General features: G+C 37.9%; 1 protein-coding gene across 1 annotated transcript; it reads right to left on the reverse strand.

Moving 5' to 3' along the window:
- Window positions 1-512: 512 nt before the first annotated feature.
- slc6a11a (solute carrier family 6 member 11a) lies at window positions 513-15,741 on the reverse strand. The gene is made up of 14 exons (XM_034586354.1): window positions 15,566-15,741; window positions 10,543-10,677; window positions 10,291-10,431; window positions 9,803-9,890; window positions 6,874-7,006; window positions 4,715-4,849; window positions 4,538-4,641; window positions 4,074-4,198; window positions 3,637-3,749; window positions 3,402-3,539; window positions 2,946-3,048; window positions 2,195-2,295; window positions 1,936-2,106; window positions 513-1,804 (listed from the first exon to the last, which is right to left on the reverse strand). The coding sequence occupies exons 1-14, from the start codon at window positions 15,696-15,698 to the stop codon at window positions 1,691-1,693; spliced, it is 1,734 nt and encodes a 577-aa protein (XP_034442245.1). The 5' UTR covers window positions 15,699-15,741; the 3' UTR covers window positions 513-1,690.
- Between the last annotated feature and the right edge of the window lie 2,867 nt (window positions 15,742-18,608).

The following is an 18,608-nucleotide window of genomic DNA, read 5'->3' on the forward strand; positions in this document are numbered from 1 at the left end:
ACAGCATTGCTTATTCTGCAATGCATCATTTGCTCTGGAATACATTTTTTTGAACTTTTCATTTGTTACATTTTTAATTGACGAGACAGTTTGTGCTTGAAGGAACTAACACTCCTGTGCATATTCAGTGGATCATTGCTGATTCATATTTTATTTTAGTAATTCAAGGTAAACTATTAAAATTCTTTAATTGAAATCAGATTTTCATTTTCATTTAAGTTGAGCTATTCAAAATGACATATTAATGGTTCAGATTCAGGTAATGCACTTCTGCCTGTAGGTAGCAAACAAATGTGCTTTAATTTCCACTGGTATCAATCACAAAAAAAAAAAAAGATCAAGTATTTCCCTCAAAATCTTTTAAAACATTTTTCTGTTTGAAGTCTTTTTAGGAGATCCCCCAGACCGGTTCTATGAGCTCAGCGTCTCAGTATTGATGCTTGATTATCATTTATTGTTCACTCCTTCACTCACATTCATACACATAGAAAATGAACATATTTAGTCCCGGAAAGTTTTATTATACAAGTTTCAAGTCATAAATAACCATGCTTAAGGCACAATAAGGTTTGTGAATGCAAATGGCTTGATACTTATTTGAAGGCCCAAGGAGGTAAATGTATTTGGCTTAACTTGGTCCTTGCATATTTAGCTAAATATGTAAATATAGTAAGATTTCACAAAGAAAATATATGTAATAAAATAGAGTTGTTTGAATACTAACAATGCCAACAATATATTTTTTAGAAGTCTACGCTGGTGTAAAGTTAGTTTTGGCTCATTTTACATTGAGTTCACATCATTACAGTAAGAAAGTCTACTTGGAAAAACAAGTAATGATAGACAATGTTGATGATGGTGTTGATAGTGTCAGGAGCCTTTCACAGCAGCAATCACATTGATGACAACAGGCTTCTTAAAACATCTGATAATGCTCCACCCATTAGAAGCAATAGTATAAAAAATTCCTTTTTTCCCAAGTGAATCGAATAAAAGATTCAAGAACACTGTAATCCTATTAACTTTGAGGTATTCGAGATGTGAGTTGCAGGAAAAAGTTTGCAACTAATATTTTGTATATTCTGTATCTGTCACAATGTCATCTAACAACATATTTATATAAACATTTCATAAACTGCACCATATTCAAATATATCACCTCATCGTAAAACAAGTATTAATACCGGTGTGGCAACAAACTTAAATCCAACATAAAATCCAAAAGCCACTGATGAGGATGTGGTTTACAGGCAAAGTAATGCACCTTCCAAGTTTTCCTTCGATGAGTGTGTTGAAAACAAGCGAGCATAGAGAAGAACAAAGAGATGATGTTTCCTGCTTCCACAGGTCCAACCAGTTGCATGATGGTCCTATACATGACCTCAAGTTCCCGTTTTCCAATGTAAACCAAAAAAGAATAAATAAAACACCAGTTCACCACGACTATGTATGCCAAACAAGAAAATAACAGAAAAAAAAACAATTGATTAAAAGAGGAAAATACCAACAAAACTAGTCTAAATAAGACAAATGATCCAAAATCCCCAAATCAGAAGGAGCCAAACAAAGTAGATAAAAATAGCTCTAACAAATTCTAATCATTCTAATGTAGTAAACAATGTGCCGTACAAATTCCTCAAAAGAAAAAAAGTAAAGAAAGAAAACAAATTGCTGTCAAAGTGACATTCCACTAATTATCGCTCTTTCTTTCACCTTTGCAATCAAGTGGCGTAGAAGAGATGTTTGTCATTTCCTTTGTCATCACTGAAAGGTCGTCTGCAGGCCGGCAGCTCGTCTTGATACGCTACAGAAATGTATTTATACTGTTAAAGAAAAGCACAAGCAGCAGCACAGTATGCACAGGAAACACAGGTTCCACTTAAGTTTATAGATTCAAATCCTTTAAAAAAAAAAAAACATTTCAACACCACTGACCTCCCACAGAGTCCCTTTCCCTCTGGCCAGTTTGCAGATCATGACGACTGGAACCATTAAAAGAGACGATAAGGACAGGAACCAGCCGATCCAGTAAGCCCACCATGGATACACATACGAGTTGTTGAACCTCAGCGGGGTGTATCTCAGGGTTAGAAATACAAGTGTGCCCTATGAAGTGTTAAAAACATTATTTTACATTGAGGGATGAAAATAGAAAGATACATGTAATGTATTCTGGACTGTTAACGACACTTACACTGCAAATGAGAGGGGTCACGTACATCCAGCAGAACTTGAACAGGGACAGAGGTTTGTACCCGATCATGTCCTCAATGTTGTTACTGAAGCGTTCAGCACCTACGAGACAAACACATAACATCCAATACAGATTAAAGCAATAAGAATAATCCAGTAAGATGATAACATACATTACTGTACATAACTAACTATTTGTAATTCTTAAAGTATATTTTGATGCTCCTGCTTTTGTACTTTTACTTAAGTATAATTATAAATACAGTGTTTTTACTTTTACCTCATACTGTGGTACTCCTATTTTTATTTATGTGAAAGAGTGCTTAATATTTGATTCTACTGAAAAGAAACTGGTGTTTACTGTACTGGTAAATTGGTAAACTTGAGAAAAAAAAGGCAATTAATTACCAGTTGTACAGTAATCATACATAAATTACTGTATCATGGATTTTTATTCTAAGAGAATTCATATCACCAGCAAAAGCTGCCTTCAGTTAAAATGATATTACCTTATTGACCACTACTGGCATAAACTAATATTAACAAGCGTCTTGCTTGTGCTGTCCAAACAAAGTTCATATTTTCTCGTAGAAATACAATGCAAATTATAACTTTAAATTATTTTATCATGACAAAACAAAATATTTTTCAAAATATTCTATTGTGATATTGGTGTGTGATCTTTATGAGCTGAGTGTTTATCACTAAACCAAAACCCAAAGACTACTGCATGGTTGAAAGCTGTTTCTCACCATAAATCCACCCAATGATGACTGACTGGAATATTGCCATCAGCAGCAGAGTGGGACCACTGCACACGTAGTGATCAAAGATCTGCAGGATGTATGCTCCGCCCTACAATTCAAACAGGCCACGGATTGGTCCAAATAACAATGAACTTTTATTTTGCGATAAGAACAGAAGTTAGCACTCATTGACTTCACTTTGACTTTTACATGCTGTATATTGGGCATTGTCACCCATTACTTTAATTGTATTGGATTTGGCTGCAACGCTGTTTAACCCTGAAACTCCAGAAGTGTTTTGTGGACTCAAACTCTTCACCCACGCCTCCATCAGCGAAGTGGTGGGTAGATAATAAGTGAATATTCATTTTCGGGTTAACCATCCCTTTAATTTATCAGACTGCACATAAAGAAGCACTCTCACATAATGAACTCCACTTGACCACTGATGAATGGACTCACCTCTGACACCAATAAGAGACCTAACACATAACACAGAAGACAGATGAGCATCAGAATAAGCTCTCTGCGGTATCCTCTCCGGATCTGGGAAGGGTAGATGTCTGCCAAAGAGGTCATGATGCTCTCGAGCCCAGCAAACTGGAAAGTGACAGAAAGTTAAGTGTAGAGATGTTTCCCTCCACCTCCAAAAAAAACCATTCGATTTTATAAGTAAGATATAAGGAAGGCTGCTGACCTGACCGTCTATTCCTAACAAGATAATCATGGTGAAGAAGCACACAGACCAGACCTGAGGCCACGGCAGGAGGGTCACAGCCTGTGGGTACACTATGAAGACAAGGCCGGGGCCTGTGAAGAGAAACCATTACTGAGAAGATCAGTGTTGTCTGATCGAGTGTTGACTTGGTCCTTTAACCTAAGAAGGACAATGCCAGGAATGCTTTAATTCCATAAAGAGTGTCAGAGCCAATATGTGACAGAATGTACAGATAAAACAAAACAATTAAATGTGTACTCCTGTAGAAACTTTTAATATTTACCAGTAATGAGAACAATCCAGTTGTCTTCACATTTTTATTATTAATATCCATAAGGAAATAGTGAGTACAAATATTGACACAACCTCCTATTGTGTGAGAGTTTAAAAGCTTTCCTGTAGATTGACATTCGTACCTGACTCAGCAACTGTCGAGATATCGACGCCCTGTTTTTGTGACATGTAGCCCAGAACTGAGAAGATGGCAAAGCCAGAAATAAAGCTGGTGCCACTGTTCAATAAGCACAGATAGAAGGAATCTCTGCAAATCACAAACACTGCAGCATCAGTATCTATGATGTCATTAACGTGCATGTATGTAAAATAATACAAAGCACAGTACAGGCAACCTGACTTACACCTTTAAATCCAAACAAAAGGAAAAGGAATCAAAGCCAATTTAAATACTAATAATAATAGATTCACAGATTTCTGAGGTTGACATTGAAATACAAGTTTTACATGAGCTGTCTTATGTAAAGAATCACATTACCTGTATTTAGCAGAGTGATGACAGTTTATAGTCATGCCCTTTATTTGCAATATCACATAGATTTAGCTGCAAACCATTTGGATGCTAATGATCTTATGAAGTACTCACCTGTAGCAGTTGTTGTTGTACTTGTTGTAGCTCCCAAACGTAGTCAGACATCCCAAACATATAGCATAAGAATAAAATATTTGTGTTCCAGCATCCATCCAAACCTGCGGAAAATATATTTTTACAGTCACAATAATCCAGTGAAAGTTCGAGCGCAGTCGGTGATGATGAGGATACCTGAGGGTCGGCGAGCCGTGCAGGATTGGGGTACATGTAGTACTTGATGCCGTGGAGGGCTCCAGGAAGTGTAACTCCTCTGAGAAACAGCAACAGTAACATGACGAAGGGAAATGTGGCTGTGAAGTAGGTAGCCTGCATTTGAACAGAAAAACCTGTTGTTAAAAATGACCAACAATACAATATGACAATACATGTGTGGAGCCACATTGAGAGGTAGAGTTGCTGGTGGGTGTGATCCTGCAAAGTCGTGGTGGTTTTCCAGTCCACCAAGATATTTCACAAACCAATAATTTCTAGTCCTGTGGTGTTTTTTAAATAGCTTTGGATTATTTATTATGAATCCATGTAAATATCTACCTGACCCACCATACACTTATAGTAGGTTGCAATAGGTTAAACTGTAATGACTTTTCTGAAAGTTATAGTACGAGGGACTTTGGGGGCCCCAGGCAAAATGGACCTGCCCTTGACATTCTTGTCTTCAAGCAGACAAAAATATGCAAAACTGTTAAAAGAAAGATCTTGGCAAAGTTGTCGTATATCTGTCTATAATATTTAAGAGAGTTCTCACCTAAATGTCATTCCTGTGGACCGACATAAGCTTTTTTCTCAAATTGGGGCCCCAGGCATTTGCCTGCTTTGCCCACCCTGTTGCAACATGATGGTGGATTCCCTGAAGCCAAAGGAGTAGTAGTTTATGCTTGGACTCAAATCATATAATGGTTATTTTGACAGATACTGAGGTTGTCACCAATTAAAAGAAATGATAATTTTTGCATTTTACTGAAAAAATTACTAAAATCTTGATGTGATTTTGCTGGGGTTTGCTGGGATACCTTACAAGTATGTTCCCTCATATATGAGGATTATGATTTGTAGGCTGGGGGCTTCTCTGATGTGGCACAATGCTTCATTTATAATGGTATGTTGTTGATACATTTTATTCTGAACAACAGTGCAGATTTGACAATTGCATTAAGCCACATTGCGCCTTTGCTTGAACCTTAAGATGAAACTGTGAAACTCTGTGTAAGTAAAGCTATGTGACTTCAGAAGAAATTTGAAGAATTTCACAAAATAATGTTTCAGCATTTGGGACAATTTATTTGTGGACACAGTCCAGGACAAAAGCCGGTCGGGAGCTGAGATTGTTCTGTGAATTACAGCGTCAGTTTTAGATACCCTGCATGTTGTTACATCTGCCCCTCGGATTTCTTCTACCATGCCCTAACAATTTAGTAGCACTTAAATGGCACTCACTTTGTAGTTTTGCTTTTTTGAAGAAATTGTACTTTCTCTATTCTTGTTGTTCTGGGTTTGTACCCTCATGGTTGAATGCACTTATTGTAAGTCGCTTTGGATAAAAGCGTCAGCTAAATGAAATGTAATGTAATGTAATGCCCTCTACCTCTTGTTCTGGGTACTGCTAACCTGCTACAACTCCCTGAGATGTTCTCCCTGTGTGTGTGATTGTCTGCAGGTGCAGAGCAGAGCCTCACTCATCTGTCATCAAGCCTCTACATAAACTCAGCCCGACCACCTCCATGCTGACAGATCGTAGCATCTGCTACCACTCCTCCCGTTCTGCTCCTGTCCCTGCTCTCTGGATAACCATCTGAACCTGTCACCTTTAGCCCCATCACTCCTGCCTCAGCCTAAAGCGCCTGGCTCTCCACTAGCAGCTCCATCTCTCCCTAGACTGCAGCCTGGCAATAAATCGCTCCACGTCTGTGTTTGCAGCTGGTTCCACCTGTCCAACAATTCCACTTAACACATCTTATCTAACTTGGTGACATTCAAGGTTTGCCCTGCAAATTGATGACTTTGGTTGACTGCATAAACATAATTGTAATACAACATAATTCAATGTGTAAACATCTGCTGCTGTAGAGACCAGAAGGGAAACAGATGTGACAGAACAAATAATGGAGGGGACTTATGTTTCTAATAATCTACAAATGCCCTTTATGACCTTTATAGACTCTGTTTTTAAGATCAGAACATGTATCTAACTTTTCAAATTCAGCCTTCTGAGAATGTTCCTCCATAAGTCACCAAAGTAAAAATAAGGAAAATGGACTAAAAATTATTAAAGGATATGAAGGTCTTTGACACAAAAAGCCTCATTTCTGAGAGAAGCTTGTCGCTGTTGTTACCTTTCCTGAGGACCTCACTCCTTTCCAGACACAGAAGTAGCAGATGATCCAGGCCAGCAGAAGGCACAAAGCAAGGTCCCAGCGTATATTTCCCAGGGCCTCGATGCCGGTGGATATATTTAACACCCGTCGTCTGTAAGGATCAGTTAGATCAGATAGTATTGTTAGTAAACATGAACCAGTTATTCGAGGCAATATACTGTGCATGTACATACCATACTCAACACGTCCTTCAGTCTCGTGTTTAGACAACAGAAAACAGCATCAAATGTGTGATCTGAAGCAGAATGCAGGGGCCCAAATGATGCAAACAAACCCGCCCACCTATAGATGTATTCTTAACTATACAAACAATCTCCAAAAATAGGTGAATACACTGTTTTTGTGCTCATTTAAGTGTGGAAGATTGTATCAAAGGATATAATACGCAAGTGATGCAGACGTGACACAGAGGCACTGATGCTAAATTATCATCACATGGGATGGATCAGATGAATGGAAATTAAAAGATGTTTGTATGATAGCAGGGTGTGAGGAGTAAAAATAAAATTTTAAAATTTTTTTATGACAAAGTGTGAGACGGTGGCATTAAAGCAAGATTGGAGGGGTTTAGATTTCCAATACACATTTTAATCACAACCAGATAACCAAACAGTCATCTTGATTTCATGAATGCACGGAAGTCTTTAACATGGGGACATTTTTAGGTGGTTAATGTAATAGTTAAAATAAAAAATGTGCTAAACAAATAACAGAATTTATAATGTGTGACAAAATGACCAGAAATGTCAAATAAAAGTTTCTACAGACCTGAGTGACCCAAAGGTCTTCAGTTGTTTTAAGCTTCTTCTATTTTTACTCGTAAATCCATTAACCTTGGGCCATAGCTCATTTGAACATATGAAGCCTGAGAAATGAAATGAATGAAAACTATTCCAGTCCTACACATATTTGCTGGACTAGTCATTTGAGGAAGCAGAAGTGAGAATCCATAGTTGTACTTCCTTTGGTATAGGTATAAAGTATATTTAGTGATGTTGCACTGTCCATACACCAGCAAGAGAGCAAAACGATGGTGGTGCAGGCTATTTGGGTGAATATTCACCTGCCACCCTTGGAATGTTTGATCTTATTGATTAAATATCTGATGCAAACAATGCATTGTTGATGACAGGGAAAATTAAAACAAATTTTGACTATACATCTCTACAGATTACCATCTGTGGAAACAGCATCTCAGTCGCAAATTCCTGCAATCTAACGCGAGTTGTGAAACCACCGACCTGTGTTACTAATAAGGCTGCTGCCAAGTCATAACGCATGAAGCACATCTTGACCAAAGTTTCTGAGCACTGCTCACAAGCTGTATCATCAGTCACTTCATGGGGTAAAGATTTATTAGGATGCAAATGCAGACACAAGATGAAGGCATGCAGGTACAGGGAGTGAAGATAATTTATTGCGAAATAAAGAGGCTTACAGGCATACAGATGCTGGCAGACAGACAAACACAAACAGAGAAGCCAACTTCAAAAGACACTGAGGTGCACAAGAGGACAAAAAAGCACAAGCAACAGAACAACAACGTGAGGTAACACTGGGAGCTGAGCAGGCGAACTGACAAAGAGCACTTGGAGCACAGAGGCTATAAATCCACGAGGGAGGCATGGTTTATGGGACCACGGTTAAACACACCAGAGCGGGGGAGACAATCACAGAGAAATCCAGCCTAAGACAAGAAGTTAAATGATCACCGGAGAAATAATGAAAATAGTTCAGAGGAAGAAAATACACAGGATTGGTATGGGAGAATGCACCCCCCTCCTGTTTTCATGAATACAGTGCCCCTATTCTTCCCTTCCCCCCTTCTTGCTAACAACCTCATCACAGTGCCCCTTATCCTGAAACCGCCTACTGCCTTTTGCTTGTAAAGCTCCGTGAATGTTAATCCCAATGTCTATACATTTTGATAAAGGCTACAATTTGCATAATCACCCTCTCTCCCCACTGTATAACTGTCCCACTGTCTTTCCCTCTGGGTCAGTCTGCTGTCTCAGAGCCGCTCTGTGCAACAGGCTCACCGGATTCTGGAATACCAATACAGCAAACTTTGAACTTGGACTCTGGTTGTGTTCTAAAAAAAATCTGGAGAATCCAGCGAGTCATTACGAGGACAGATCGGGACAAATCGTAGTTTGAAGTGAAAATTCTGCTTAATTAAATTTTTGTGGTGCATGTAGGAAAATCGCAGGAATGGGAACTTTTCAGTATTATGCATTGATGTCCATCCATCCATCAATAATCTATCTATCTTTTTAAGGGTGCAGGGATCGCACAATTCATATACTCAAATACAATGGTTGACATGTGAGGAGAGTCCAGTGAGTCACTACGAGGACAGATCGTGACAAATCATAGCTTGAAATGCTCACAACTTTGCTGTCACAAACAAAATCCAGAATCCTAAGGGATAAGGAGAATAAAGATTTGTGTATGTGATGTATATGATGTGTATCTGGAAAATGATCCGGATTTGTTCTGTTCTGTTGACAGCCTCTTTACATGCATTGTTTAAGTTATCCAGTACGTTGTTTACTTGACCTTTCATCTGACAGAGTGTCAGTCCATGTTTGTATCTCTGTGCAGACCCCAGGAAGATTAGAAACCACTGTAGTGGAAGCTAATGAGGATCTGATCAAAGAAGATGGTGTCATATAATGTCTAAATGTGTCTGACCAAGTATAAAGCATAATTACAGAGAAGCTCTGTTTCCCTTATAGTACAAAGCTGCAGTTTTAGGATTGAGACTCTATTATGTCTTCATTATGGATTTGTAAACATCCATCCTTTCCAAAAGCACAGATTCTTGTTTTCCATTGATAATCAACTTATTTCTATTAAGGTTAGTTTCATATAAATGATCACTTACTGCCAAAACTCTAGAACAGATGATGACATATTCAGTGATGAGGTCCAGTTAGCAGTGGTTTTATAGTTGATCAATACCACACAGGCATCTGGAATATATCAAATTTAAACACAGTTAAAACCCAAAATCAATGATCAAATGACAAATCAGTAGATTAATACAACATGATAAATCCATACGTTAAGATTTTAGGCAAATTCAATTTGCCTAAACCAGACATTATATACTTTTTCTGTAGCACTTAACTTTAACCAGTATGCAAACAATTAATAAATGGTTTATTAACACATTGTAATGTAGCTGTAGGCAGATATAAGTGTTTATTAATGTACATTATTTATAAGCAATTACAACTTCTCCCATGAAAACATTTTATATTATTACATCTATGTTTTAAAGAAATCTTTATATACTGCCTATGCTACAAATGCTAAATAGGAGGCTCGAAGAAGCACATTTGATTATTAGTAATACATTAAAGGGTTTACCTGTGTTCCATGTGTTGTTACAAGTGGCCCAAGGCAACTCTCCAGAGAATGAGGAGAAAAGGTAGAAGAAAGCCCAGGCCAAGATCACCATGTAGCTGATACATCCATAGAAAAGGATAATTTGGCTGGCGTATCCAATGCCTGGAAGCAAAAATAAAACAACATAAAAAGAACATTATGTTTCCTCAGTATTTCTTCCTTGACTTGATAAAGTTATTAGATAGCAGCCCTGGCAGGTGTACAGTACCTTACCTTCAAACAAGGGGCAGAGCTTCCTCCAGCACATGATTCCCCCCTGACTGGTGTACTGACCCAGTGCTGTCTCCAGGATGAACAGGGGAATGCCACACGTCACAAGGAACAGGATGTAAGGAATAAAGAATGCACCTGCAAGTGTAAATAAAGCATGACACGTGTTTTATCATTACTACAAACAGAATGGTTTGTGATCCTGATTTAAATGGGTGGATTTTACTTTGATCATATCATCATAGTCAAAATTAAGTGTGAACTGGCTCCACACTGCTGCTCATTCAGGAGCCCATGACAAGCAGGCCCAAGTACCACAAATACAGTATCTCCCCACTCCTGGGTGCACGGTTCCGTGTGAAAGACTCTTCTCAGTCGCAGGCCACATTGTGCAAAAGAAAAGGTCAGCTTTACATTCAGAACCTGTTAAAACTGGCTAAAATAAGAGGGCCACATCTAATTGTGTACAGGTTTGTTTGATTTAAAAAAGAAAAGAAAAAAGTTTTATTCAACCATCCTATATTTCTAAAAAAAAAAGAGCAAAGGCTTAGATGCCCCAATTGTTTAGTATAAAAGTTTTCAGTTTGATTTAAAGAAAAACATCATCCTATATTTGCTCAGAGGCATAGCAAAGAGACAGCCAAATTGAATTTTATGTTTTAGTTTTACTTCATTTTATTTTTCAATCTTAATAACTAAATAAATTTCAAAAATGGCAGAACTGCCATTTCCAACGTGGCCTCTGAGGTTCATTTCGACAACCTGCTCCACCATCACCATGTTGTCAGAAACTCACGACCAGTTCATGACTTGCCAACATAACGGATGCATGGAAGTATGTGGGCAGTGACGTTACATAGTTTGAAACCTTTTGTACATAAAGGCAGCATAAAATAAGAATAAATTTGCCTTTTGCTGATGCTGCTCACAAATTTACCTGAAACAATGTCAATCAATCAAATTTTATTTGTATAGTCCCATATTCACAAATCACAATCTGTCCCATACACTCTAAAGAATAATTCACTGGTTCAACTTAAAAAAATTGTGGTAAAAATTTGCATGGATCTTTTTAAGTAGTTTCAACTCTTTCAATTATTGAGTAAATGCTGCGAGTCTTTTATGGTCATACTATCCCAATTACGTAAGTACATCCAACATGATTTGCTTTGAGCTCTAAAAGCTTAACTAAGTTGAACCAACTTAATATTAACTCAAAAGTTGTTTTGATATTAAGCTTTCAAATTATTGCATTGAAGTTACTCTAACTTCTTTATTTCATTTAAATCCTACATTTTTTAGTATTAGTAACTCACGTAGATTAAGTAAGAACAACAAATAGGAATTCCAGTTTAATATGGTCAGGCTCTTTATTGTAAACACTGTTCAAACAATTTATTCTAACCACGAACAATTATGTCAACATCTGTTCACAAAATATACATGTCCAGATATGTCCTACAATACTTGAAAAAAAAATAAATAAATGATGGCAAGACTGAGCTGGTTTCTCGTCCTCAAATGAGATAGTCTTCATAGTAGGCCCTTCAGCAGCCATTTTAACAAGTCATTGAAAGGTAAACACAGGTGTAATGGTGTGATTAATAATGTAAATTATGGTTCTGTTCCATTTAGATGGGCCAGGGACCTGGTATTGCACATACTCACAGGAGTGACTTTGGCTCACTAAATAGAACAGGACCATAGTTCCCTTTATGAAATTACCCCTGAGTTTACCCTGCGACGTGTGAAATTGGCGACAGTGAAAACCAAACTATCAGTGCATTTAAGTGCTTCAAATAAACACAGAGTAAAATATTTTCAGGCTGTCACCCCACGAAGCTGCCCTCAAACAAGACAAACCAAATATGACCACGTTCTTAAAAATGATTTTAGATGATATGCTGAACTTAATCCACTTAATCCAGTTAGTCCTGGAATTTAGGTCTTCCAGGACTTGTGTTACCTCGATCACTTTCCTTGCACTGGCTGTATCAGACATTAGGGCACCTCTGGTGACGACAATCTTCATCACCTCACCGGTAGCCTGCAGTTCACCATTCTGGCATAAATAGGTCAGAATTTGGTGTATTAAGTCATCATATTTAAAAACAAGAGCAACACAAAGTACAGTGAACAGTTTGAACTTCAGTGTTTCTTACCAAGTGCTCTTTGAAGAGGTCCTCCTCCTTTTCTCTAAAGTACACCACCAGACAACGGATTGTGACCTCTCTCCTTCTTTCCAGTGAATCATCCTGTCAAGAAGAAAAAACATTTCGTAACTGCTGATCCACAGAGTGGATAACATATTTTTGTAGGCTTAGCGGATCTTAGCATCGTCCTGGTTCTACCTCAAAAAGCCAATGGGATTTTTCGATAGGCTTTTGGATTATTCTCCACGTTAACATGACTATATGTCAACACCAGTGCCAGCTTTAACTTAAAATGCAGTACAACACTTATTCTCTTACCTTTGCAGTGGCAAAACTAACGCTAAACAAGTTCAGTGCCACTTAATGTAATTCGGCTGCCTCCATAAAACAAAACAAAGTGACAGAGACACCATTAATGTTAGCTAGCTAAGAAGGCTTATATGAGTTTCTAAATTTGCTTCATAATTTAACATAAGTGTAATATCATAAAACAATGATATCTTTCACTCTTTGCTGATGCAGTTAGTAGTTGTGAATTAGACAAGACAAATATGGTTACTTACCCTAATTATATTCAAATATTAGGACTCCCGTTTCTCTTACCCCTTTCTCTTCTTGTGATAGAGGCAACTGAAGTGGAACATGCCCGGGCAAATTTGGGCTTTGAAAAAATGCATAGTTGACTCACCATTTTAGACAAGTTGGGCTAACTTAATATTTCTCCCCGTTGGGTGAACACAGAAATGTGTAACATGAAATGTTCATGTAACAAACGTAATTTTTTAAGCTGAAAAACGTCTTTATTTTAAGGGCGATTTACTAACCCCATGAGTCATTTTTTAGATGTGACATCCTCTGTCTTTAACCCTCAGCAACAGTAAGGAAAAAATAACATTGTATGCCCATTTTACCACAAGTTGATATGGTTCCTTGGGGTCTTAATGAAATGTCTGTAACATACTTTGGTCAAAATACCACAAGGATCATTTAAAACAGCACCCTTTTTACCCTGTATAAAACAGCCCTCCACAGAGTGACCTGTTTTGAGTGCCTGTTCCTTTAAATGCTAATGAGCCAGCTCCCCCCTCCCCCTCTCCCCCCATGATTTTAAACGATATAAATTACATATTTTATATGATATAAATTATCAAATATGCATCCCATACTTTGTATTCCCCTTCTGTTGTCCTGGAGTTTTAATTTTCCCAATCACATAATTAAATGTCCCCCTCTGCCCATCCACTACAAGCACACAAGCAGACAGACAGAGAGAGAAAGAGAGGTGGGGGGGGGGGGGGGGGGGGGGGGGGGGAGACACTGGAAGTCTCCCTACATTTACCATTTAGGGAGACTTCCAGTGCCTTGTTATGACACAAAACCCAGGAAGCTCAATCGAGTCACTCAAGCATGACGTTTCTGACTTAGAGGAACCATAACAAAACGCGCAAGTGTTTTTTTCCCAGAGTTTTTGGGTTGGTAGACATGCCAGATACCCACATTAACGTGTAGAAGCACTAACAAAGTGGAATTTGCATGCTATGTCCCCTTTAACAGGGGCAAAAAATGTAGAAACTTGAGAGAAAGCCACATGTGAAGGATCCCACTTCCAGGATGATCAGAAGTGCAATAGCTGCCACATAGAGCACTTCCACAAAATAACAATATTTACAACATAGATGAGAAAAGTTTCCAACATAAATGGAGAAGTGTAGCAATGTTTAAAGTGTTCATACAAAAGACAAAGTCTGACAGAGATTAAGGGGGCAGTATTGAGAATTGTTATGATAATGTGATCTGACATCAAGCAAAATAGTTAAAAATAACATAACTGGTATTTTGCTAAAGGGAAATGAAGGAATGGGCTATTATTTGAAGGTCACCTCTTGACCTTCTTACTTTATGGTCTGTAGAGTCAACATGTAAGTGATGGACCAGAACCACAGTTTAAAAAAAATCATTATAACACTCAAAAAGGTTTTTGTCTGCTTCAGTGTAATGCATTACACCTCTTCACCACCTTGTTTAAAAGTACATTAGTAAAGTGGAGTACTGCTCCTTTGATCGACTGAATCTGCTCAGTTTTAAAAGATGTAAACTCAACAAGAGAGCCGTGTTTTTATAATAAAATAAAATATGAAGGAATTCAGTGAAGAATGCGACTCAGCTTTTTGTGCAATCACACCGACACATTATTTTTTTAGCCTTTCATAACCTGTCACATGCTTAATCGTCAGATGTGAAGCAGAGGGAGACACAGACGGAAAGGAGGGGAGGGAGCTTGTGTCATAATAACGAGATTTTATAAAGGTGTGTATGATTTTGCAAGTTCAACAAGTTCTGACATGTTGAGATAGTGCTGCTAATAGATACACTGTATGAATGTGTGTGTGAATGGGTGAATGTAAATCTGTCTAGAAAAGCGCTATATAAATACAAAACCATTTACCATTTACCATTTAAAATATTGTTTTCAAGTTAGTAGAGTACTTTCCCTTAGTGCACAGTGATTTCATGTCTTTACTGCTTTTTGTGTGTTTGTGTGACATATCAGGTGACATATATACATATTTATATATATATATGTCACCTGATATGTCAAATGATATGTCATTTTAAATTGACCTTACTAAATCGGTTCCCATTTTTAACCACTATTTGTAAATGTGAGGATTTGTAGCGAACATTTCAAGACCTAACAAGTGATTCAAAACAAATAACAATCGAATTTGTCTAATAACAATACTCTACCAAGTCCCCATACATTTCTTTAGTATACAAAGGTAATAATTAATGATTTGTAAGAAGTTTGCATAGCGGATCTGACACTTGGTGGTGAGTTATAACTTGAGAGAATAACAAACAGAAGTACTCACCACCACCATTCTTGTAACACAAGTAAGGAAATCTCCACACATTTCCAAGTCCAATAATGGCACCGACCACAGAGAGGATGAACTCCGTCTTGCTGTCCCACTTGCCACGCTCCTGTATTGTTTTCGAGGTCATGTCTGGAGGGAGAGAGCTCAGCGTGCACACAGAGAGTCTTCCACACAACTGAGGCACAAGTCGACTGATGGTAATCTCAACATAGACCCTGGAGTTTGTGCACGGCTATAATTGACGGTTGCTGAGTTATTTGAACCACCAGGGGGATGTGTATAACAAGCAGGAAGGTGAGCACTCAGTGTGACTAATTTCTGTTTGGACATGGTATTGAGGACTCTGAATGCACAGCTCTCTGCCTCAGCCAAGGAATGAATGATTGATAACTTTAAATATAAAGCACCATTCAGACCAAGGCATTTAAATGTGCTTTAAAAAGGCAGAGTTATACAATAAGGCTTTAAAGGGAAAGTTCACAGAAAAATGATAATCCACTCATTATCTACTCCCCACTATGCCGATGGAGGGGTGGGTGAAGTGTCTGAGTCCACAAAACACTTCTGAAGTCTCAGGGGTAAACAGTGTTTAGAATTCAATGCAATTGAAGTTGATGGTGACCTAGACTTCAGACATAATAACACAACAGAAAAAACACAACATGCTTCCATACTGCTCGTGTGGTGTCATCCAAGTGTCAGCAAGCCCCGACATTCATATTCGACTCGAAACAAGATCATTTACACCGTGTTTTAAGCCTAAATTTAAGGCTGGGGTTTAAAAATGACCCGGTACCTATTCATTAAATGGAGGTATCGATCTTTTAACATATGCCTTTTTCTCATAAGTCACCCTAGTGTTTACATAAGAATGACACCAACATTTTAGTAGTGTCACTTCTCTCATCTCCGGTAAACTGCAGTGAAGTTGGAGAGAAAATCACAAATCGCACATTAAACACAAGGGGGTGGAGTTAATTAATTATTATTCATAATAAAAACTCCTTCAAAAGTATGAAAAAGAGTATTTTTCCAAAGTGAAGTATGTTATTCGACCATGTGAAGACCATCTATGTGTGAAGTATGTATGTGACCAAAACTGTAAAACAACATCAAAGCAGAAAATGGCTCTGAACAAGAGAATACAAAGATGGTTTTGGTTGGTTAGGAAGAACCCAGTCTGGTTCTGACATGTTAACCACATAACAGAGAAGCTCAGTGTACTTTTTATCCAACTGCTCGATACATAGTATTTCTCCTCAGACACTTGACCATTAATGACATTAATCCACCAATTCACTGACCTTCAGTTATGCTTCAAAATGTTTAACCATTATCAATGCTGCTAAAACCTTTATCTTGATGTTCTCCTTTACACTTGACATCTATTGCACTTCTGTCCGTCCTGGGAGAGGGATCCTCACATGTGGCTCTCTCTGAGGTTTCTACGTTCTTTTTACCCTGTTAAAAGGGTTTTTTAGTAGTTTTTCCTTACTCTTGTTGAGGGTTAAGGGCAGAGGATGTCACACCATGTTAAAGCCCTATGAGACAAATTGTGATTTGTGAATATGGGCTATACAAATAAAATTTGATTGATTGATTGATTGATTGAAGTGATTTTGTTGAATTTTATTAAATTTACATCCATAAGATACTGAAAACAAAGGAATGCAAAGTGGTTTACAGAGACATGGTTATACATTAAAAATTTGATTTAAAGACATCAAAAACAAGGCTATTGTAATGGACATTTAGTCATTTGTGGATTTGATATTGCATGAGCAGACGTCTATGTGGAAGATTGACCAAATTGTTTATCTATAAGGGCAACTTTAGGTTTATTATTATTTCTCAGAGACTTATGGCCTCTTGAAGCCTTAATGATATCTCTTTGCAGATGGTTTTGATCTCACATCTGGGGTCTCACTCTAGGGGTGATCCACAGAGACGTGATGGCAGGATGTCTCCTCCACTGATTAAGGAGGGTAATAAATACCTTTACATACCCAATGGGAGGGGGCTGTGAGTTATAAGAACACCGATTTCTCCTTTGCTCATTTGTGAATGTCATTCAGGTGATGTGTACGGTGAGTCCATCTGCAGATGCTGAATTAATGCTTGATTCACAGAAATTGCCACCACAGCTATGAAAAGTGTTGCACAGAGGATAGAATTAACATTAGAAATAGAACAATGAGAAGACATTAATATTGCATTTGAATTACAAAAGTCAAAACCCACAGAGCTACAGATGAGCAAGAACATGAGGGAGCTATGCACGTGGAGAGAGTGAGATGATGGATGGGTATGTAACAGGTTACATATTTATCTTTTCATGTAATATATGCGTGCGGCAGAGTAATGACAAGTCAGAGTGACTGTTTCACACTTCAGGGTGACTGACAGGCCAATATCCTGCTGTACCTGAGGGAACACTTATTTAACACAGTGAAAATGTCAGCTTTTAAATCAGGTGTTCTTGTCATGAACAGTAATTACAGAATGGCACTTGTGAGATAATTCATACGAGTAGACATTTAAAGATTATGACTGTGCAGGTTTAAATATGCCCTGCGTAAAACCATGACAGTCTGGTTACTTATTGGTTTTAATATATTACTGATATTTTCTATATGGCATGCTCCATTATATTACTTTATGTACTGTATGTTTTCAAGTATTTATCCAATCTTCAACTAGTAGGAGCTGAGAATTAAAAAAAATCTATTTGTTTGTCATGTTTTCACGATCTAAGGCCTTGTACACAATAGACTAAGGGAGGCTGTGGCTCAGGGTTGTCCACCAAGGTTGGTAGTTCGATCGCCAGCTCCTCCAATCACCATTGCTGATCAGCGACATGGGTTCGGGAGACAGGAGGAATCCCAGACACAACACAAACGACACGTGACACAGAAAGTGCTTTTTAAAATTATATTATCTTTATTGTATAAACAAACTCTGAGCAATACATTATCAAATTGGCAACAAAAAACAAACAGTACAAATCAGAGGCTGAACACAGATCAGTAAAATTAAG

Source organism: Hippoglossus hippoglossus, chromosome 5 (assembly GCF_009819705.1).
Source record: "Hippoglossus hippoglossus isolate fHipHip1 chromosome 5, fHipHip1.pri, whole genome shotgun sequence".
In the NCBI taxonomy this organism is placed as follows: Eukaryota; Metazoa; Chordata; class Actinopteri; order Pleuronectiformes; family Pleuronectidae; genus Hippoglossus; species Hippoglossus hippoglossus.